General features: G+C 47.7%; 1 protein-coding gene across 2 annotated transcripts in view; it reads left to right on the top strand.

The window, feature by feature from the left end:
* The window catches only part of NUDT17 (nudix hydrolase 17), a 683,665-nt gene that overhangs the window by 262,445 nt on the left and 396,440 nt on the right, over positions 1 to 24,780 (top strand). Inside the window, exon 8 of one of the 2 annotated variants that reach the window (XM_078669379.1) lies at positions 23,928 to 24,267. The exons of the other annotated variant lie outside the window; for it this stretch is intronic. Within the exon in view, the coding sequence (XP_078525505.1) occupies positions 23,928 to 24,093 (166 nt within the window). The 3' untranslated portion in view covers positions 24,094 to 24,267. Of the gene's footprint in view, positions 1 to 23,927; positions 24,268 to 24,780 lie in introns of those variants that run through there. 2 annotated transcript variants of the gene reach the window in all.

Below are 24,780 nucleotides of genomic sequence, written 5' to 3'. Positions count from 1 at the left end.
CAGCGGACCTCTTTGTCGAAAACCTGATCACGACCCACCTCCGCCCAAAGAAGCTTTCAACCTTCTTCTCCATTGAGCGAGCGCATAGGGTCCCGGGAGGCAGACCCAAGCCGGGGGCTCCCCCCGACCTATTATTGCGAGGGTCTTCAATTTCCGCGACCGTTACGCCATCCTACAAGCAGCCCGGGCGGGACCGTCTCTTCTCCTGGAGAATGCCCGCATTACATTGTTCCCGGACTATACCATGAAGGTCCAGGCTAGGCGCCGTAGCTTCCTGGAAGTCAAGAAAGCTCTACGTGACAAGCAAATCAAGTATTCCATGCTTTTCCCGACAAAATTGCGGGTGGAACACGACGGCAAGGCGTGGTTCTTCTTTTCGCCGGAGGAAGTGTGGGACTGGTTGGAGGGCTGGCGCCGTGCTGGGAGATCTCCGAGCCGCCGGGATGCCCGTGACGACCAAGACGATCACGCACGTACTGAACAGATGCCAGGCAGCCCGGAACTCTTCACCGGTACAAATGATGTGGGGGACTAATGTCACTACACCTTGGGGAGCCGGCTATGCACTGCCTTTGGGGTGCTGATCGGCGGGCCTGCTCCTCTTAAGGGGACCTACTTGCTGGGACCACTTTGCCGTTACAGTTCTCCACATCATGTCAGCTCCTGCTTCCAGATGGTGTGTTCTTCGGCCCAAGGCGAGGCCACACTAACTACTTACCAGGTACTCTATTTGATATGTGAATATGGCACTGAGATTTGTATGCCGTTTAATTTCTTCTTGTATTTGATGGTCACTTCACTACTAGTGTCAGGCGGGGGTGGCACCGGCTCACCGAGCACCCCTAACATGGTTGGGAGGGCGACAGGCACTCTGCCTAGTTGGGGTGTGGATAGTTTCAAGTCCGTGGGCAGGGAAGCAGGGAGGGGGGGATGGATGGATGGGGGGGTGGGTTGGTTTGGGTTTCTAATGATGTTATTGCATTGTCATTGTTTTCCTTGTTTTTTTTGTTTTTTTGCAGAGTCCTCTTCTGTCACATTGGTCAAGTCACTTGATCCACTATAGGTCTTAAGCTGACTAGCTATTCGCCCCGTGGGCTACCTGGTCCACTAGGGCCTTGTGAGCTTCCTCTTCCTCACTGTTGCTTTGCCTTCTCGCACTGGTACTTCCGTCAGCCCTACCTCCAATTCTCCTTTCCGATGATCCCCTTAGTTCATAATGAAGATGCATCCCCACTCTCGAACCCTTACGATCCTGTCCTGGAATGTTAATGGGCTGGGTCATAAGATTAAGAGAAGTGTGGTCCTCCAATACCTTCGTCGCCACTCCCCCGATATCGTCCTCCTACAGGAAACACACCTGGTGGGTAACACTTGCAGGGCTCTCCAACGGGGGGTTATGCATTATTAGTTCACGTGGGCTTCACTTCGGGATCCCGCGGCACGGGTTTCCTAATCAAAAAAAGCCTGCCACTTACTCATTCCAGGACGTGGGCTGACCCCCTGGGCCGGCATTGCGACTGTCGAAGCTACATGGGAGGGCCGCCCGCTGAATCTGGTGTCCGTCTATATTCCACCTACACTCGTACAGGACTCCCTTAGAGAGCTAGGCACTCGCATATTGGGCCTCCCCGTCGGTGATTTTAACCACACGATGTGCGATGACCTAGATCGCAGCCCTAAGCGCAGCTCTCATCGTTCGCGCTCCGACTTATCCGACTTTGCTCAGGCCATGGGGTTGGTAGACATGTGGCGCCACCGGAACCCGACTACAGCATATTTTACACATTATTCAAACGTACACAAAAGCATGCCCCGCATTGATTATTTGTTCTGCCCCACAGCTGATCTCGGCTACTTCCTCCGACCACGGGGTCTTCCACGGGGGCATCTCCGATCACTCGCCCCTTAGTGTAGACCTGACCTACCATCGCCCACGTACCCGGGGCCCTATAGTTATTAGCCCCTGGCTTATGCAGATACCTGATATTAAAGACGCTCTCTTTGAACGTACCGAACTTTACTTCACAGAAAATGTCGGCTCAGTTGACTCTGCGGTGATACTCTGGGAGGCATACTTGGCGGTCGTAAGGGGCGAGGTGATGACACTGAAAACGGGCTACTTACGTAAACATAATGAACAGATCCTCCAGGCAGAATCAGACCTCGTCCATCTCGAAATGGCACACAACACCGCTCCCACTGACGACACCGCTGCCCTCCTCCGTACACAACAACTGGCCTACCAAGCGCTAGCCCAGGAGAGGGCACGAGCCCGCCTGCTACACTCGCGCCACCGGGTTTATGAATTCGGGGATACTGCTGGAAAAATGCTCGCTTGGCTTGAGCGCCGAGATCAGGGCTCTAGACCGGTACCCTCCATCCTTAGACTGGATGGGATCACAGTTAATGACCCGCAAGATATTGCGGAGGCTTTTGCGGACCACTTGGAGAATGTGTATACTGCGGGTCCCTCCTACACGTCAGAAGAATCTAGACAACTCCTGGCGGAGATGCGTCTTCCGCTTATATCTGAGGAAGATAGGGCAGCATTGGATGCTGACATTACAGTGGAAGAACTTACTTCGGCACTATTCGCCGTAAATTCCGGCAAAGCTATGGGCCCAGATGGAGTCCCTATCGAATTCCTCAAAGGCATGGCCGGAGAGATTATCCCACATCTAAGAAATATGTTTCTACGAAGTCGTGACGAAGGTGTCCTCCCGATGGCTCAGCGGCTGGCCTCCATTGTTGTACTGCTCAAACCGAATAAACCGCCTGATAGTTGCGGATCTTATCGATCTATCTCCTTGATTAGCGCAGAGGCGAAGGTCCTGGCTAAGCTGTGGCTACTCGACTACTTCTCGTGCCCCCCTACCTCATCCATGATGATCAATCCGGTTTTCTTCCAGGCCGCAATACAGCTTTGACCTGCGTAGAGTCAATAATGTCATGAGTCGTCAATCAGTTATCCAACAGGATGCGGCCATTTTATCCCTTGACGCTACAATGGCGTTTGATTCAATCGAATGGCCCTACCTCTTCGAGGTCCTAACCCGCTTTGGCTTTGGGCCCCAATTTATCAGCTGGGTACAGCTTTTGTACACTGACCTCTTTGCCTAGGTTAGGGTCAACGACCACACTTCTCGCCAGTTTCATCTCCACAGGGGCACCAGACAGGGCTGCCCTCTATCCCCGTTACTCTTCGCTCTTACCCTCGAGCCCCTCGCGCACTGGGTCCGCACAGACGTCTCCATCAGGGGTCTCCAGTGGAAGGATGAAGTGATAGACAAAATCTCCCTTTATGCCGACGACATCTTGATTTATGTGTCCTCGCCTCGGTCTTCCATCAACAGCCTGTTTCATGTCCTCACCAATTTTGGTAAATATTCGGGTTATTCCATTAACTGGCCTAAATCCACGCTATATATGTTGCATGGCCCCCCTCCTCGACTGCCCTGGGGGTTCTCCATCGCGATAGCCACTGATGGCTTTCAATATCTTGGTGTTTATATCACACCTGACCCGAAGGTATTTCATGACCGAAATTTACTAGGCCCCCTACGCAGACTCCGCAGCGACGTTGCACATTGGCGATCCCTCCCGCTGTCTCTTCCGGGCAGAGCGCCTCTGTTTAAAATGCTAGCTCTTCCGCGCTTTCTCTATGCCCTGCAAAACTGTCCCTTCTTGATCCCAGACTGTTATTTTCGCATGGTGGAGGGAGAGCTTCGTCTTCTACTATGGGACGGTGGTGCCGCTCGGATTCCCCTGTCTAAGCTTTTTCAAGGCTGGTACAACGAAGGCATTGCCTTGCCCAATCTCCGCCTCTACTATTGGGCGTCACAGTTGGTGGCCGGTAACCACTGGGTACACGGCTCACCCCTTAATCCGGCCTTCCTCCTTGATAGAATCCAAACTGGTCGAGAGGGCTACCTAGGAGCCCTCTATAGCAAGCCCGCTAAACATAGATACGTCGGCCCTATGGCCCACACAGTTGCACTGTGGCACAAAGCCAACAAGAGTCTGGGATGGGCTGACACGCTCTCTAAAGCTACCCCCTTGTGGTCGTCACAACGCTTGGGATCCCTCTGCTTCTCCCAGGGATTCGGCAACTGGGACATGATAGGGATTTCTGAGGTGGGGATCTGGTTCACAAAGGTTCTATTCTGTCTTTTAAGGCTCTCCAGGCCAAGTACTCCCTGACCCCCACTGAATTTTTTCGTTATCTGTAAATTTCTCATGCCATTCGGTCCGCCATTCCAGACCTCTCTTCGTTTCCTCCTATTTCTCCCCTAGAAGACAGGTTGTTATCAGAGCCGCTCCCTGAGAAGGCTATCTCCTACACTTATCGAAAACTGTGTAATAACCTTCCCAACTCTTTCCCGTCACTGCGAGTCAAATGGGAAGCTGACCTGGGCCCCTTCGATGAGGAAGATTGGCATTCGGCCCTCATGTCCCCTAGACAAGCGGCTATCTGCCATAGGTTTCGCCTGATACAGCTGAAGGTATTGCATAGGGCTTACATGTCCGCTCTTACTTTGGCGAAAATTGGGCGGCGCCCTGACCCCTTGTGTCTGCGAGGCTGTAACTTACCTGGCACCTTCTTTCACATACTGTGGGACTGTCCAAGAATACAGGAGTTCTGGGGCCGCGTTCTCACGAAAATGAGCGACTCTTTGGGAAAACCATTGCCGCCACTGCCGAGACCATGTGTCCTTTCTGTCTGGGGTGCCAACGACCTCAATGTTCAAGAACTACAATGGGCAACTCTGTTTTTTTTGCTACCAAACGCTCCATTGCAATGAAGTGGGGTTCCCGAGATAGACCCTTAGTGGTGGGATGGGTGGCTGAAATGGATCGATGCATGATTGCAGAAAAGACTGTATACAAGATACGGGGTTGCCCTAAGGTGTGGGACAGGAAGTGGGGGCACTGGAATGTATACAGAGGCGAACTGTGTGACTCTCCATCTGCTGAATTGGCTATGTCACGTGCTGGACCGGTGGGAAGGATTCAGCGTTAATTATTGATGCGTCCTTACTGTGATGTCTCTTCCTATTTGATACTCCAAGTGTGACTATTATTTGACTCTGCTTTTTTCTTATTTTAATTTTTAATTTTTATTTTTCATGTTTCAATTATGTGGTTGCCGTTGATTTTATAATAGAAAAATACTAAACAGTTGATTATACTGCCCTACGATCGCATTCCTGGTCTTATCATCACGCCTTGACCTGTAATTGCCGCCGAGACTCCGGGATGTCGGCATGCAGGCTGTGTATTATTCTGTTTTTCTGTGGCTATTGTACGCTGCCGGCCCCAGGGTTGTGGGCAATCACCAGCTGTGTATGCCATACCTTTTGCAATAAAAACTGTTTAAGGAAAAAAAAAAAAAAAAGGTTTGACAACTTTCCCCTCCCCATTTACCCCCATCCTAGACAACCCGGAATTCCCGCCGGGCAATGACCCCCACGCCTTCTCGCAATGGCGCGGTACCAACTGCCGTTCTGCCGGCGACCTTTTCGATTTGCGGGGCTTTCTCCCCCTCTCGGACATCAAGCAGGGCTATGACATAACAAATCCTCACCTTTTCCAATACTTCCAACTCCGGCACAGGCTCACAAACCCGGTCTACGCCCCTCTAGTTGGTCGACCGATGACGGTCTTTGAGAAATGGCTGATGACAAAAGACTCGGATAGACATCTTATTTCGGACATCTACAAAATGCTCATGCCCCCAGCCACACCAGGTAAAACAGCGGGTCTGAAGCGTTGGGAAGCGGAACTTGGCAGGGCTCTGACATCCAGAGAATGGAGCTATATATACTACAGGGCCTCACACACCACACGCAACACTGCAGGCAGGGAAACAGCGGTGAAGCTGGCCATGTACTGGCATCTCACTCCGGCCCGGCTCCATAAGGGGGACCCAACCCGTAGCGCATTGTGCTGGAGGGGATGTGGGGAACGGGGCACCTTGACCCATCTCTTCTGTGAAGTTCGGGGCTATTGGGAGATGGTCCTAGACGACATTGACTCTACCTTCGACACCGAAATCCCGAGATTTCCCGCCTACACCATCTTGGACCTACCTAACGCACTCACTTTTCCCCTGAAATCTGCCCGGGGTCGCCAAATGGGGATCCCCATGCAAGCGGCTACGCAACATGTCCTATCGCTCTGGGGCTCGACCACCAAACCTACACACACGGGATGGCTACACAAACTCTGGTTCACTTTGGGGTGTAACGCATCCAGGCTACACTTACACACACCACAGCTGCATTTTAGAAGGTCTGGCTACCGCTTCTATCCCTCTTGTCCAAAGAGTTTAATGAGATCACATGCCCCAGATACCTCCGCATTCTGCGACTTACCGAAGCTACGCATGACCCTCCGTGATCTCATGTATCATTGCAGTACTCACTACCTGATTGCTTCTGAGATTGTTTCCCATGTACGGCACACTGGTTGGGGTGGGAGGGGGGGGTTGGTCGGGAGCGGGGGTGGGTTCCTGGTTTTTGTTCTTACAGTTTTGCTCTCTTACAACGCCTACCATTTGTTGCCTTGGCATTATACCTCTGCTCTGGCATATGTACCTCGCCTATTGTTCGATTTACAGAGAAGACGTGTCTGTCTGTCTCGCTAGCAATATATGCCTACTGCCTTTCCATCGTACTGTGATGCCTGTTTTTGCTCTTAAAATCAATAAAACACATTTGAAATTAAAAGTTGGACATGTACTTTTACACCTGGTAGTGAAAAACCATTACATTAGTTTTTCGCTACTGCAAGACCTATCTCTCAAGAGGTTAACATTAGGATTAATATATTACGTTTTATAAATGTTATTTCCAATTGGGAAAAGATAGATATTTTGAGTTTGGTATCTTTGGACTCACAATTAGTATTATTATTATTTATTTACTTGTAAAGCGCCCAAATCACCCCCTAAGGGGGTATCTCCGCGCTGTGGGGCGTGCAGCGGTAAGAGCAGACCCGATGCAAATACTTTAGATGAGCCCAGTCTTAAGAAGTTTTCTAAATGAAAGATCAAGTCAAGTCAAGTCAATACAAGCTTTATTCGATTAATTAAAATCATAAAAGCAAGAATAATAGGAGTAAAAGGTTCATTCAATACGTTACGTTGTGTTTAACTTGCTAAATGAAAGATATTCAGGGCATTTCCAGAGATTAATCAGGAGCTGATTCCAGTAGTAGGGAGCTAAGTAGAAAAAAGCTTTTCCACCCATGCGAGATTTCTTGAAATGGGGTTTGAGGAGCAAAGATTTCTCTCCTGATCGGAGGGGTCTAGTTGTATGATATTGGATGGGTTTTTCAGCTAAATAACCAGGTCCTTCGCAATTTAGCGCTTTGTGCACAATACATCATATCTTGAATCTAATCTGCTTACATATCGGTAGCCATTGCAGATGTTGTAGGAGGGGGAGAGAAGCTGTTCTGGCTGGAGAGTTCTTGACAAGAAGAGCTGCTGTATTTTGGACTACCTGAAGTCTGTTTAGTGAAGACTCACATGCCTTAATCAAGATGGCTTTGCAGTAATCCAGGCAGCCTATCATCAGTGCCTGAATAGGTGTTTTGCGCATGGTGAGGAGAAGGAAAGGAAATACCTTGCGCAAGAGGCTTAACACATGAAAGCAGGAACCTACTGTAGTAGTAAATTGATCTTTCATTATCAGTTTCTAGTCTAGACGTATGCCCAGGTTCTTGACTACCGACTTGGGGACAGGGGCAGTGCCTAATTTGGGTGGCAATCACTCTGGGGACCAGAGCAGAGGAGCATCCCTGAAAAGTATGATCTCAGTTTTCCCAGCATTCAATTGAATAAAATTGTGCATCATCCAAGCAGCAATTGTTGTCATACCTTCTGAAAAAGAGGCCTATGTATTCTTAGAGTTTTTATCGAATGACAGTAGAAGCTGGGTGTCATCAGCATATGTAATCGGGGTAAAGCCAAGCTTCCGGAGTAGCTTTGCCAGCGGAGCCACATAAATAATAGATAAAGTGGGGCTGAGACACAATCTCTGAGGCACTCCTTTGGTAAGTGCCATAGTTAACGAGCGGAAGGAGCCAAGAATAATGGTCTGTGTTCAATGGGTAATATGTAATGGGAAATTATAAATCACAACTCATGGTAAAGCTGGATTTTACGTTGCAAGTCTGAATATGCCTCTTTTAGAAAGTTCGCTTTTTCTTACTTTAACCATTGTATGACTCTGCGCCTGTCTCTGAATACATGTGTGGGGTGGGTGACAGATGGGCTTTGTTCTTCCCCTCTAGACAGCCACACATAGGGGGAGGTTAGGTGTGCCTGATGGGCCATTAACATCCTGATGGGCCATTAACCTCCTGATGGAGCATTCTGGGCAGGATGGGAGGGAGGAGCTGACACTTGCACCTGAATGGGCTGTGCCTTTCCCAATTCAAAGTGGTACATACCCCCCTGTAGTGAGTCTGGAGCAGGGGCAGGAAGGACAGGGACCTTGTGCACTTCAAAGGCTTCACTTTGAAGTCCCCCCAACTTAAGTACCGGCCTCCTAACACAACTACTCAGTACACTTCTGGACCTGAGGACATTCTTCCAGGAAGAAGGGCTCCTGTTCTGCTGAAAGTACTGTCACTCTGCTGGACTTTTGCTTTGCTGTGCCTGCCCCGCAGCCTGTTGCCCTCCTTGGCCAGGAGTGAAAAGGGTTGGACCTGTATCTCTACATCCCCAGAACCAAAGTGACTCCAATGACTTGGTGGCTTGCCAGCTGTGCTGAAGTCTGAAGGACATCAAAGACTTTCACCAACCCTGTTATAGCCTCTCGACTCTGCCAGTTGTGAGTCCTGACCTGGCAAGTGGTCCCAATCCAGTCCTGGGCCCTTGGGATTGGGTTTTCTGCTAAATCCACGCATTGCCGTCATTGGGCCATCTCCTTCAGTGCCGGTGCATCGCCTGCTTCAAGGACATCACCTTTCCCAGTGTGCAGTTTGGCGATTTGCACATTGCCTACTCCGAGGACATTGCCTTGGAGAGAGCACGGCTTGACCACAATGCATCACCCTCAAATCCTAAGGATCAGAACCAACACATACCACATCTGCTCACTGCATCAGGTCTTCGACATTGACGCATTCTCCATTGAAAGGTACTTTTTCAGCTGCACAAGGTTGGTCCCTGTATCCAACCCGTGCTCCATCGCTGTTGGCCTGAAGTTCCAGATTTGACCTGGTCAAGTGTGACCAGACACTCAGTGCCCACGTAGAAGCAACTGGGGGCCTGGCGTCTCGTCAGGCGGGTTTTCGACCCAGGCACTCCACTGAGTCTGTTGTGGTGTCGGTCCTGGACAACCTCAGGGAGGGCATGGATCAAAACAAACACCAGGCCCTAGTGCTCCTTGATCTCTCCGCCGCTTTTGATACGGTGGACCATTCCATCTTGCTTTCACGTATCAGAGCGGCGGGAATCGGGGGCTCAGCCCTGGTCTGGCTGTCGTCCTTCCTGAGGGACCGCACCCAGGCTGTCCGGCTGGGGGATTTCACGGCAAGTCCACTCAACATCACTTGTGGTGTTCCTCAAGGTTCTTCTCTTTCTCCCCTCTTGTTTAACCTCTACATCTATCCCCTAATCTTTGCTCTCCAGCAGATGGAGGTCACCGTATATAATTATGCGGATGACCTCCAGCTCATCTTTAACCTTTCTCCTTCGTCCCATTCTCTCTCTAATTTTCAGTCTATTATGATTTTTATCAGGGACTGGATGAGCCACAACCACTTGAAACTGAACCCCGATAAAACCGAGTTGGTTCTCACTGGTGGCTCTTCCAGTCCCTGGAACTCTCTTTTCTGGCCCTCTTCTTTAGGTCCCCCTCCCACCCCCTCTCCTACAGTCAAGACTTTAGGCATTAAAATGAATAACCATCTTACCCTACACTCACAAATTAGTTCTGTTGTTTCTTCTTGTTTTCTCACTCTTCGCACTATTCGCACTGTTTCCCGATTTTTTTCCCCCCTGGCACTTAAACTGATCATGTCTGCCTTAGTGATCTCCCGGCTGGACTACGCAAATGCCCTATATAACGGCATCCCAGCCTACAGTTTAAGAAAGCTCCAACTGGTGCAAAATCAGGCGGCCCGGCTTGTGTTCGGCCTCTCCCGATCCCACCATTCCACCCCGTTATTGAAGGCGCTCCACTGGCTGCCTGTCAGGGAGCGTTCCCTCTTTAAAACTGGTTGCATGTTTTTCCAGGCCCGCCAGGGCTCAGCTCCTGCTTTTATTGTCTGCCTGATAAAGGAATACGTCCCTGCCAGAGAACTCCGCTCATCCTCTCAATCTCTTCTGCAGGTACCCCGTTACAAGCGGAAAAAATGGGGAGGGGCCAACTTCTCATTCCTGGCACCTACCTTTTGGAACTCCCTTTCCGATCATCTGCGGTCGGCCAAACACTACTCCCTTTTCCGTAAAGGCCTAAAAACCTTCTTGTTCAATCAGGCATTTTTGTAGTAATCTTTTCTCTGTCCCTCCTCTGCTTACTCTGCCTCCACAGCGCCAAGAAACCGTCTAGGTGAACGCTGCGCTTTATAAATATTTTAAATTCAAATTCAAATTTAAATTCAAATTCAGATAGTCCCGGTGGCACTTTACGTTTCTAAGCACTATATTTCAAGATCTTCTTTAAAAATTCATAACTCTGTTTCTGCTTATTGGATGTTTGTCATTTTGGTTTTGTCTTGTTTAATAAATTAAGCTCTATTGTTCTAACTTGGTGTGGATTATTTTTGTGTGATGTTTTCATTGTTTTAAGTGTTGCACAAATACTTTACACATTGCCTCTTAAGTTAAGCCTTAATGCTCTGGGCCAAGCTACCACACGGTGAGTACAGGTTAATTTAGGGTGTGTATCTGACTTCCCCTGATTAGAATTGTGGTTCCTGCTTTGACAGGGTGCATACCTCTGTGAACCGCAAACCCAGTTTCTAACAGGTAAGAATTGGAAATCAAGCAAAAGTTGTATTGCACATGTAATAAGCACATTTGAGTCAGCTTACATAGTTGTAGAGAAATGGGTAATCTGTGCAAAGGTTTATATGTTCAGAATGAGCAACCATATTCACCTTACTCTTTCAAACCTTAAGTCCAAACTATGGGGCCGATTCACAGAACTAATCTGAGATAAAATCCTAAACTTACTACTTTTGGTATTCACAGAAGGCATTTAGTAGTAGTACAGTTAGGACTCCTGACTTTACTACAACTGAACTTGAACAAAATCCTAACTTTACGACTTTTGGTATCCTTTACTTTACTTTACTTTACTTTAAATCTTTATTCGGTTTAAAAAACCTTGTAAGATACAAACACAATCATAATACATCATGTTACAATATAATACATAATGAAACAGTAGCAGTGGGTAAGAATATCAACACATTTCCTTTGCATAAAATACCTAAAAACCACCACTGCGCCTCCGGCCTGGTCGCCCCCCTGCTCCTCTCCTGCCACTGCAGCCCTGCTTACCTGCTTCCTGCTGACAGAGTTCCGACGCCGCCAGCAGCGCCCCAGCCGCCGCTGGGCCGCCCGCTCTGCCGGTCCCGTTCCCGCGCCTCCTGCCTGCGGCCCCGCCCCCCCGCCACACGACTGGTTAACCCCTTCCCGCCTCCCAGCGGACCCGCCCTCCCTGCTCCCCTCTTATGACGCCCCCTCAGCGACCGTGCAGCGGACGCGCGCAGCGGGAGCACCGATTGAGCGCCGAAGGTGCGCCAAAGGTAAGCCCGTCTACGCCCGTCCGCGCCTGGACCGCCCCCAGCGCCAGGACCCCTGGCCCCCGCAGACCCCAGCCCACCCACCGGACGTACGACGCCGCCACCCTCAACGCACTCAACGCCGGCCGAACCCCTGGATGCTACCGAGCCACCCCGAGACGCACCCACGGACCCTTCATCTGCCAGGCCTGCAAGTTCTCCTGCACCCGGACCTGCACAGCACCAGCACCCACCAAGCCGAACTCCAGCAGCAGCCACCTGAAGTGCATCCTGCTCAACACCCGCTCCGTCCACAGACACGCCGTCGAGCTCTGGAACCTGCTCGACACCACAGCCCCAGACGTCGCCTTCCTCACGGAAACCTGGATGAACGCCTCCTCAGCACCCGACATCGCCATCGCCATCCCCAACGGCTACAAGATCATCCGGAGAGACCGCGTCAACCAGACGGGAGGAGGCATCGCCATCATTCACAGGAACACCATCCGCATCACGACCAACACCGACGACACCATCGCACCCGCCGAACACCTGCACTTCCAGATCCACGTCAACCCCAAGACCACCCTCAGAGGCACCCTCATCTACAGACCCCCGGGACCACGCACACAATTCAGCGAGGACATCGCCGACTTCATCAGCCCGCTCGCCCTCCCCTCAGCCGACTACATCCTCCTCGGGGACCTCAATTTCCACCTGGAGAACAACGACGACCGCAACACCACCACCGTGCTGGAAAACCTCGCAAACCTGGGACTCAAGCAACTGGTGACCACCCCCACCCACCTCGCCGGACACACACTCGACGCCGTCTTCTCATCCAGCAAAGACATCGCCTTCAGCCACGCCACAGGACTCCACTGGACGGACCACAGCTGCGTCCACTTCACCTTCAGAAGAACGACGACCCACCACCACCAGCAACAGGTTGCCCGAAGAAGCTGGAACAAGATCACAACCGACCAGCTCGCCGCTTCCCTGAGTCAGCACCCTCCCGCCAGCTCAGCGAACCCCAGCCAGGCCGCCGACAACCTCACGAAGTGGATCAGCAACTGCGCGGACGAACTCGCCCCTCTGAGGACCCCGCCCAGCAGACACGGCAGCAAGAAAGCCCCATGGTTCACCGACGAACTCAAGAACTCCAAGAAGAACTGCCGAGCACTCGAGAAAGTCTGGAGAAGGGAACCAACACCGGACAACATGACCACCCTCAAGCTTGCCACCCGGAAGCACCACCAACTGATCCGCGCCACCAAGAAAACTGCATTCAAGGACCGACTGGACAACAACGCACACAACTGCAAGGAACTCTTCAACATCGTGAAAGAGCTCTCCAACCCCAACGCCGGAAACAACGACATCACCCCATCGCAAGACCTCTGCAACTCCCTCGCCTCCTACTTCCACAACAAGATCGCGGACATACACAACAGCTTCAGCAGTCAACCATCGCACACAACGACCGCAGCAACGCCGCCCACCACCACCCTCCGCGCCTGGACTCCGATCAGCACCGACGACACCGCCCGCATGATGAACTCCATCCACTCCGGATCTCCGACCGACCCCTGCCCTCACCACGTCTTCAACAAGGCCGACGCTGTCATCGCACCCCACCTGCGGGACATCATCAACACCTCCTTCGACACCGCCACCTTCCCGGAGAGCTGGAAGCACGCCGAACTCAGCGCTCTACTAAAGAAACCAACAGCGGACCCCAGCGAACTCAAGAACTACCGCCCCATCTCGCTCCTCCCGTTTCCAGCCAAAGTCATCGAGAAGACCGTCAACAAACAGCTGGCCGCCTTCCTCGAGACGAATGGATCCCTCGACCCCTCACAGTCTGGCTTCCGAGCCAACCACAGCACGAGACCGCCCTCATCGCTGCCACCGATGACATCCGAGCCCTGATGGACAACGGAGAAACAGCGGCCCTCATCCTCCTAGACCTCTCCGCGGCATTCGACACTGTCTACCACCGCACCCTAGTGCAGCGTCTCAGCAACATCGGAATTCAGGAGAAGGCACTGGAATGGATCGTCTCCTTCCTCAACGGAAGAACACAGAGAGTCCGTCTACCACCGTACAAGTCAGAGGCCACCAAAGTCATCTGCGGCGTCCCTCAAGGATCCTCGCTGAGCCCCACCCTCTTCAACGTCTACATGAGCCCCCTCGCGCCCATCGCACGCCAACACAACCTGAACATCATCTCCTACGCCGATGACACCCAGCTGATCCTCTCACTGACCAACGACCCCGCCGCTTCCAGAGCCAACCTTCACGAAGGGATGAAAGATGTAGCCGAGTGGATGATGACCAGCCGCCTGAAACTGAACTCAGACAAGACGGAAGTCCTCATCCTGGGCTCCTCGCCCTCCGCCTGGGACGACTCCTGGTGGCCCCCCGCCCTGGGCACCGCACCCACACCGACAGACCACGCACGCAACCTGGGCTTCATCCTGGACTCCTCCCTCTCCATGACCAGACAAGTCAACGCCGTCTCCTCGTCATGCTTCAACATCCTGCGCATGCTACGAAAGATCTTCCGGTGGATCCCCACCGAGACCAGGAAGACGGTCACCCAGGCCCTCGTCACCAGCCGACTGGACTACGGCAACGCCCTCTACGCCGGAACCACCGCCAAGCTCCAGAAGAGACTCCAGCGGATCCAGAACGCCTCGGCCAGACTCATCCTCGACATCCCCCGACGCAGCCACATCTCCGGACATCTGAGAGACCTGCACTGGCTCCCCGTCAACAAGAGAATCACCTTCCGTCTCCTCACCCACGCACACAAAGCCCTACACGACCAAGGCCCGAGCTACCTCAACAACCGCATCAACTTCTACGCTCCCAAACGCCACCTCCGATCAGCCAGTCACGCCCTCGCCGCCGTCCCCCGCATCCGAAGAACGACAACAGGAGGAAGGTCCTTCTCCCACCTGGCCGCCAAGACCTGGAACTCCCTCCCTCCCTCCCTGCGCCTGACCCAAGACCACCTTTCCTTCAGGAAGAAGCTCAAGACCTGGCTGTTCGAGCAGTAGCAGCACCCCCCCCCCCCCAAGCGCCTTGAGACCCTCCGGGTAAGTAGTACGCTCTATAAATGTCCATGATTGATTGATTGATTAAAAATCAATTCATTTTTCAAGCCGTCCACTTAATTGACTAGATCGTGATTGGCCCCTCTAGTATACAGAACACTAAATATTCAAATGTAATAAAAAAATAAATTAAACATCTGTTTTGTTAAAAAAGGAATACACATCAGGACAGTAAAGCAAGCAACATTTAGCAGCTGACCAATAACCCAAAAAAACAAAACATTGTAAAGTAGCCTATTTCATTAGGTTTTTAGGTTTTTCATCCTCCTAATCAAGGCTACGCATAAGAGAAAACGACTTAGGCTGAACACAATCGGTTGTGCAGTGTCACCCTTAAAAATTCTAAGTCCCACCTTGATTTGTCTTAAGCCTAGCCTTTTACAGATTGGCTTAAGCCATTTTTTCCTGGCTCTTAGGTAAGCTGGGCATATGAATAAAACATGGGACTCATCCTCTTTCAGCCTCATCTCGCATAGCTCACATATGTTAGAGCCAGCGACCCCAACCAACCCCTTATTACAGTTCCAGCTGGTTGTCCTTTCTTTTAATTGTAAAATACCATACCAGAACTTTAAATATAGGCTTTTGGCCAGTGGAGGGTGAATTTCATCCATAAGGGGCTCTAAATGCATAGTCATTTTAATTTCGAAAAATTTCGAAGTTAGAGTCCCTGTTCTGGGGTTTAATAACACTGAGTCTCTAATGTAATCCCAGTACCTTTGCTTCAAAATCTTTTTTGAACTATTTGTGAGGGAATCAGGATCAAACCAAAAATCACTTAGCCCTAATTTTTCGAGCCATTTCTTGACGTACTCTAACCATGGCAAATGCGTAGTATTCCTTATGGCCAATATCTCTTTCAATGCTTCTCTATAATCTGTCAGCTCCTTAACGAACCATAAACGGATCCAATAAAGGAGTGGACGAAGAGAAGCATAGTCATCTGTACGTCGAAAGTTAAGATCCCATAATACGGGTGTCAATGGTGTTGACCCAGGTATTCCTAAAAGTTGCCTAATGAAGGAATTTTCCCTCACTCGAAAAGTATCCTTTGAGGCATAGGCCCAAAGGTCCGCACCATAAAGTGAGGATGATTGTACTTTATATTTAAATAATTCAATGGCTGGTGAGACTGCTTTAAAATGGCTATTCTTATGCCTCTTTAAAATCGGACACTGATTTTGGGTCAGCCTTAATTTTGAGTTCTCCAATTGTGTCTTCCATGTAACGTGGCTGTCTAAAGTAATGCCCAGGTATTTAAAATTGGGGACTTCTTCAATAGGTTCATTATTTATCTTAAAAACCTTATTAAAACCTTTATGAGGGTTGATTGTCATAACTTTTGTTTTTGAGGAATTAATTTCTAATCCCTTGTCATTACAATACAAACTAAAAGTATTTAAAAGGTTTTGGAGCCCCCTCGGTGTCTGAGAAATTAAAATCGTGTCGTCTGCAAACAACAGTGCCGGAACGGCTTGCCCGCTCAATTTGGGAGAGTCATGCTCGCAGCCCAAAAGAGTATCGGGAATGTCATTAACGTACAAGGAGAATAAGGTAGGTGCCATTACACACCCCTGCCTTACCCCTTTTGCTATTTTTATTTTCTCGCTAACTTCACCATTAGGTCCCCATCTGACTCGTGCATAATTATTCTCATGGAGTCTAATTAAAATTTGAAGGATATTCGCAGGGACGCCCATCTTACTTAATGTCTTCCATAGGGCTGCCCTTGGAACCATGTCAAAAGCTGCCTTCAAATCTACAAAAGCCACGTATATATGGGAACTTCTTATAATCGTGTATTTCCAGACTAAACATAAAAATCTAAAAACCTGGTCTATAGTGCTTATCTTTGATCTAAAACCTGCCTGGTATTTTGTATAGATACAATGTTCTTCAATCCAAGAGGAGAGCCGACCAAGAACTTGTCGTGCAAATATTTTTTGCAACACGTCAATTAGGCTGATAGGCCGATAATGTGAGGGATTAGACCTGTCACCCTTTTTGAACAGTGTTACAATCTCAGCCCCCTTCCAGGTTTCTGGAACAGGAGCTCCACAAACAATTTCATTGGATAATAGATTGATGTAAGGAGCCCAAATAAAATGTTCGTGTTTCCAAAGATCACCTGGTATTTTATCAGGGCCTGGGGCTTTCCCTGTCTTAACTGCCTTGATTGCTAGAATTGTTTCTGTCAAAGAAAAGACAAGAGGTATATCATGGGCTACAAAAGGAGCCTGCAAACTATCCCAGCTTTCAATCTCACTTTGACTTTCGCAAGAATATAGCGAGGTAAAATGCTCGACCCATGTTTTCTCCTCTAGAAATGTATCTTTGCATTCCGTAGCCCCCCTGGTGCCTCTAGCAATGAGGCTCCAGAAGGAGGTCTGGTCTCTGCACTTACATGCATCCAGCAGATCTGACCAAACCCTTTCATCCCACTCTTTTTTGGCCATTTGCAGGGTTCTTTTATACTGAGCTCTCTTAGTTCTCACAGTATTCACTGAATCCCCCCTAACCGCTGTGATTAGGTCTGTCTTGGCTTTCCGGCATTTCTGGTTATACCAGGTAATCCCGGCTTGTTTACTCTTTCGGCCGTTTTGTGATCTTTTTACCGCCCTGCTCAAGATCTCACCAAGTTGGTTAATTAGATGTTCATGGGATTCTACCAAACATGGATTTTGGATGGCGGTACTGTTCCCTAAGAGGGCAGACATGTGCCTCACAAATACATTGTAGATCTGACTAATGATTTTTGTATTGTCTAATACTACTGGCCACTTCAGGGATCTACGGTTATTTGCCACTAGAGGGTCCTGTGGCAAGGATACTATGCTACTGACACTTTTATCGAGGGTTATGAAAATCTGGGTCTGGACAGATAAAATCAGGGGATAATGATCACTCTCTGTACGGTCATCCACCATTAAATCGATGGTCATGGGCCATAGATTTAAAGAAACCAACAAATAGTCTAGATGGCTGTGGATCACCCCTCTAGTAAATGTAGGTTTACTGGGGGAGTCTGATGGCAACCGCCCATTACAGGCACGTAGGCCTGATTCTAGAGTTAGATTCAATAGTTGTAAGGCACTCACTGTACAGGGTGCTTTGTAATTTGTATCAACTAAAGGGATGTTATTGGCACCGTCCTCGTCCTTATAGATGTCTTCTAGACCTATGATAGGTTCAAAACCTCTGTTGAAGTCACCACCTATAATTAATTTTGCATTTTGATCAAACCCTGTCACAATATTACTCAAGTGGGTTACAACCGGTGATTCTCTACATGATCGATGTGGTCTACTATAGATATTGATCACGTAAATGCTACAACCCATAGTATTTTTTAGTTCAAGTAATAACAGGTCAGGATTATTTGTATCAATTTGCTTAAAGGACAGGCCTCTTGTAATTTTTACCCAAATTGTTAGGCCGCCAGAAGGTCTTCCCCCATTTGTATTTACTGCGGGGATGAAAAAGGATCTGTAATCAACCTTAAAAAAGTTCTCAAGCCCCCAGGTTTCCTGAAACATAATTAAATCCCCACTAGCCAGATAATCATGCCAGACCGGATCTGAAAGATTTTTTTTCAGACCTGCAATGTTCCAACAAATAATTTTTGTTAATTCCGAAACCCCCAGTTTCTTTGTTACCAGCTGTGGGGTCATTGGTTCATTTACATCTAGATGTGGTGTTCGTACCATTGTGTCTGCGGGATGCATTAACTGTGGAGGATTTTCGGCAAGTACAATCTGCTTTGGTACAATTTCGGAAAGCAAACCAGAATGTATATGATTTACGCCACATGACATTGACAAAACCCCTCCATCAAGTCAATCAGAGTCAGATAGACCAGCAAGGGCGTCAAACCTATTTGAGGTACTAACTCCCCAGTTATAAGATGGAGCCCCAAAACCCCAACCATTTGTAGGTACATTCCATCTAGGTGTAGGTGTGATAGGAAACGGTGGATTCTGGTAAGTACCCAGCCATCCTCCATTTTGGTTGCCATTGCCTATCGGTGCTGGGGTGTTAGGGTACAATAAACGCTGCTGCATACCTGGCCATCCTCCATTGTAACCTACACCACCTAGAAACCCACAATTATTTGATGGTATACCAAGCCCTCGTCTACCCATTAAATTCAGGTTTTGTCCTGGAGTAATGTGACGAGGGATGTTATGTTGGTTGACTTGCCATGGGCCAGCCCTATCTTTGGACACATGGTTCATGTCACACATTGTAGGTCCCCCACCCCATCCATTTTCTCTCACTAACCAAGCTGGCTTCAGGGACTTATGATTATTGGCTTTTTGCGAGTCATTATAAAAGAATTCCAATGTAAGGGGGATTATGGAACTACTTCTTCTTTGTGGAGGAAGTATGTTGGATAGAATGTCAGGAAGAGCAGATGGATTTGCGAAAGTTAGTATCACACAATCGCCCTTCCATTTCTTTTGTTTATTCCCTATCCATCCAACCCTCCTTGCCATTTTAATTTCGTCAGCCAGACGTTGTTCCCCCCCCTGTGCTATCCGCATGTTATTTGTCAGCCAATATAATGCCTTGCTTGTTAGTGACGAGGCTGACTCAGTTTGACCCGGTGGTAGGATAGGTGTATTAGCTAGCACTAACACTAATGGTGATGCTTCAACTACAAATTGTGTAGAGTTATCTTCTATCACCGGGGGCACTGTGTCATGTAATGGATCAGCTAATTGAACAAAAGGGGCCTCTAATGGCAGATCGTTAGTGATATGGCCAGTTTGTGGGCATTCTGGAAGAGTTGGCCCTAGTGGGGTAATGTCTGATGCTAATCCAGATTCATTGTCTTCCTTTGAGCAATCATGGCCCTTATTAACATTACTTAAAACATTTCCTATGGCATCTGCTAATACATTTTGGGTACCTCCCAATTTCCTTATCTCTGCAGAAAGTTTATCAATCTTGCTAATAAGTGGTTTGATTGTCTGAATTTTTATTTCTAGCAGCTCCGCTATTCGTGACATTAGGTCCTCGTCCAATATTTCCCTCGAGTTGTTCTCCTCATTGTTCTGGTAGGTACTTTTTGGTTTTTGCAGTGATATAGCCTTGCTTTTTCCTGGACGTGGCCCCCCACGTTTGTTTTGTAATCTGCGGCAGGCTCTAACTGCCCTTGCAGACTGCTTTGCAGGTACTTCATCTTCCACTTCTTTTTCATCATTATCTACAACCTCAATGACAACCTGTGCATCTAAATCGTTGTCCGCATGTTGTTCAATGTCCGCCACATTCGTTGTACTAGTGTCGATATTAACATCTGCTGAGGGAGCTGGTTCGTGAACATCACTGTTAAAGTCTAATAGCAAAGACTCGTTTAATTGTGAGAAAGTGGGTGGGCTCAAGGAATGGAGAACAGGTGACTGAGACAGCCCCAATGATTGTCTGCGTTTGCTGTTTATGTTAGTAACCACTTGAACAAGATAGTTTTCCATAGTGTTCTTAGGTGTTTCAGATGCCATATGATGATTTTTTTTAGGCATAATTATGCAAGATGTGTGATAGTCTTATGCCCACAACCCAATAAATTTAACAAGGTATTAGTCTCAAATTTTTAAAACAAAAGTCTTACGTCAATGCCTTGTGCAGGTCTCCAGCGGACTTGTTTCCTGGTTCGTAGAGGTGTTTTATCTGCTATCCGCTTTGCAGTAATAGCCCCTTCCTTATCCGAGCTCCTGGGCGATTCGGTGTCAGCTATATGGCCGGCTTGCCGACCCCCGTCTGGATAGCTAGGATTTGGGAAGCGGTCAACCAAAAGCTATTACACCCCCACTATCTATGGACTAACAGGGACAACTCCCTGGAGCACAAGGGTGGATTTTAGAGGGATGGCCTAGCCTAGCCTCCTCGTGCCGCTGAGGGCCGTAGAGGGCCCGCCCCTTGCCCGGGCTTAGCCCCGGGCGTCCCGCTCGCGTCCCGCGACGCGGGGCTTCTCCGCCCTTTATCGTCCTCGTTGGCGCTCTCTGGCGCGTGTGCGTCACCCTGAACGCGCCGCCGCGTGGCCTGCCGGGTGCTGTAGTTCCCCGGAGCGGCGGCGCGGAGTCAAGTGGCTTCCTGACTCTTGGCGGTGGCGGCGGCTGAAGAAAAGGGCTCCTTCACTGCAGGTGAGTGACTCTCGGCGGTGGCGGCGTTTCTGCAATGTCTCCCCCGCTCTGCCGAGCTTCTCCGCCCTTTATCGTCCTCGTTGGCGCTCTCTGGCGCGTGTGCGTCACCCTGAACGCGCCGCCGCGTGGCCTGCCGGGTGCTGTAGTTCCCCGGAGCGGCGGCGCGGAGTCAAGTGGCTTCCTGACTCTTGGCTGTGGCGGCGGCTGAAGAAAAGGGCTCCTTCACTGCAGGTGAGTGACTCTCGGCGGTGGCGGCGTTTCTGCAATGTCTCCCTTGGTATCCACAAAAGGCATTTAGTAGTAGTAAAGTTAGGAGTCCTAACTTTACTACTACTAAATGCCTTCTGTGAATACTAAAAGTAGTAAGTTTAGGATTTTATCTCAGATTAGTCCTGTGAATCGGCCCCTATGTGTATATGTAACTTCATTTTCTGTCCAGCGACCAATATAGGTTACAGTTTGTATTAAGTTCTCAATGATTGAAATGAATGAGTATGAGTGATTTGTGATTTCAGTTTCTGTTTGGTTAAAGTCTGAAGTAGTTTGTATTGATGCTTTAAAAAACATTTATGTTGTCAGAACTATTGTTTGTGTATGGTATGCTTGTGATGTGTAATATAAACATCAAATAAATAATTCTTTTTTGAAATCACAACGCAACAATAATTTTGTATTGTGCTTTATGCAAGTCACAAGAAAGCAAAGTTACTTGAAATATATTTTTGTCTCTGTAAGCAATAAGTAATCAGTTGATATGACTGCCAGGCTCACTCCGCAAGTTTCTCTCCTTTCTACCTCTACCTCTCGCTCTCGCTCTTCCTCTCTCTGTAAACGATCTTAGAACAATAAATTCGAGTCTGTAAGGATATGCAAATTGCAGTAAAACAGGATTTTTTAAGCCCACTGCCACTTGTTATATAGTGACCGCACACATTTGTTTGGTTGAAGTGCATATACATTAATATTTTTTTTATTTTTTATAAAAAAGATGGTCAGCAGGGGCTAGAAGCATGAATCGTCACCTTCACCCGCCTTTACCTACTATAATATGGCTTTCAGGCATTGGCTCTGTTTGTACACCAGATGACCCAGACCATGGCAGCACTGATTGTTCTGCTGCTTATGTCTGCACATAGCTCCTACTCAGTTCACTGTGGAACTCTTATAACCGTATGGACCACCTCATCAGAGCCACCAGCCCTTGGCTACTTATCCCTGACCACTCCACTCAAACTGCCAGTTCAAATCTAGTCTGCAGTGGAAAAACCCTGCATGCAGAAGTGAACCAGCACACTGTTATTTGAGGTAGGAGTTCAGATTCCCCTGCTCAGAACCTCAATCTTGGTTCACCACAGGTCTTTTCATGATGATAACTGTACTTAGTAATCTGAAGAAAAGAATATCACAAACACTTGTTAAATAATCTTAGTATAATTGTATTATCACATAACTCATCATCACTGTCTCGATAATAATATTCCCTCTTGTGACTTCATTCTTTATCAATACTCAAAGGCAGAGTCAAGGAAAAGAGACAACAATTAAATTGGGTCTGTGAAAACAATAAGGGGATGTGGAACACAATTTAGGAAAGCTTGTTAGGGGTTAGTTTACATCCAGTGAACATAATACTATGTGTCACCATAAAGCTCAAATAAACGGAATCCATCAAACATCCTGTCATTATTTTCTAGTCTGGAAGAGACCATCTGCAAACAAACTAATTAAACACAATCCTCAATCCATGTGTTCCTCAAGGGTTTTCTGGTTCACCTCCAATTTTTTAAAGATTTCCTCTTGTACCATTGGAAAGCACCTTCAAAACTTTCAAGACTCTAATTCCAGAAATCAGTTAGGTAACTAGTATGATCCATAATATGTACATTCATCTCATGTACATTTTTGCCTGCCAGAAATTATCTAAACCCAATGGATTCTATCCCTGTTTGATGTAAGATGAACCAATATATGGAAAATTCCATGTTGGCTTATTGAGCAAACTTTAGAAATGGTTTTTAGATGAAGCAAGCGCAGACACTAACTTTTTTAGAAATATCGATACAAATTAACTTTCCATCATTGTTGAATTCTTTGATAAATCTACATAGAGCAAAACAGAAATCGGCTTCAGTAAACTTTTCACAGATGTTTCTAGTACAAGGTTTACAAAAATGCATGTTTTTGCCTGTACTGAACCACGTAAATTAATATCAGAGGGAAAGTGAGATGAAGAATTGGAATGGATCAGGTTGATCAAATGTAATACAATGTAAAATATAAGGCTATTAGAAGACGTTATAAGGATTTTAAAATGAGTGAGAACATAACATCAAAGACCAATATTTCAATTATTTTGGAAACAAAGAATATTTAACCTTGGAATAATGAAGTCTAATCTATACTGAAATTGTAAGAAAAGTAAAGGCATGTTTGGAAACTTTTTAGGAGTTGGGGCAAATATTACTGTTTTCGGAAATGATATGGGAAGTTTTAAGTTGTTAGTAGTGGCAGAGGTTTAACATATTTTGTGTTTAGTTATTCTGGACTTCTGCTTCCATGTCGGCTTTCATATGATCTAATCATTGCAGAAGTAAGATCACATACGACTGCAGGCTTAAAGATATAAAATGGCTTAAAGATGTGGCAGTTATGAGATCCCTTTCTGCATCATTCCATCCTTCTTTTATAGTGCTATGGGATAATGTATGTAATGGCAGAAGATACAAGCATTGAAACATCTGAAATGTCTTATTTGGTTAACATATGTTCATATTTTTAGGGGAATAAAATAATTCTGCCCTATAAACTAAATCCTCTATATTGTGTGTGCCCACGGGTGATTCTAGCTCATATTGACATCTATATAACATGTTCTATAATTCATTCATATACTAACATTGCTTTCTGTCCATAGGGCTATTGAGATGTGCAACGGATCTATGGTCCACATGGATCTCCCAGCATCAAAGTTCCTGAGCACCATACCTGGTGCTGCAGCAGACATGGAGTGGGTCAGCACAGGCACTAAATATGCGCTGCAACTCTGGCTTGACACTTTATCACAAAACAAATGTTCTTGAGTGCCTCCAAGTGCCATTCATTTGCATCTTTTTACATTAGTTTTAAGAGCTGGTGCTGGTGGAAAAGGTGAAATCTACATGGCATAGTAGCAACTACTGTGTTGTTTCATGGCTGGTTCTAATGTTATTTCCTAGATGTATGCACCTTTAACAATAAAAAGTGAGCAGCTCTGAGCTTAGTGTTTTTTCAGTATTCTACCATGAGCCTATATTGACCCATCTCAAGATGATATCCGAGGCCTTCTCCCAAGACAGTCAACTGCAGCACCAATTTCGGATTCAGTACTGAATGGCAGCAGTGAATCAGAACCCAAGAAGTGATTGCCTTCTGAGTCATTTTAGTAAGTCTTTTCATATGGATTTCTCTATCTTAGGAAATTTACGTTTTCTGCATGGTCACCCCAGATTTTTCACCTTTTGCTGTAACCTACATTTTTGCTAGCTTTAATACTGTGCACTTTCCCCTTGCTAACCAGTAATACAATGCACATGGTCTCCCTTTAGACATTACACATGGGCTTATTCCTTATTGGTATAGTTATCTTGCTTAAAAGTGCCTACTTTATGGTAGAAAATGTACCCGGGGCCTGGAAGGTAAATGCCACTAGTGACTTGCAGCACCAGTTGTGCCATCCACTATAGTGGCAGTGAAATATAGCTTCAGGTCTACAATTGTAGACTGACTGT

The sequence above is a fragment of the Lissotriton helveticus genome, chromosome 12 (genome assembly GCF_964261635.1).
Source record: "Lissotriton helveticus chromosome 12, aLisHel1.1, whole genome shotgun sequence".
NCBI lineage: Eukaryota > Metazoa > Chordata > Amphibia > Caudata > Salamandridae > Lissotriton > Lissotriton helveticus.
The sequence above is the reverse complement of the archived record's forward strand: the minus strand, read 5'-3'. Positions and strand labels throughout refer to the sequence as shown.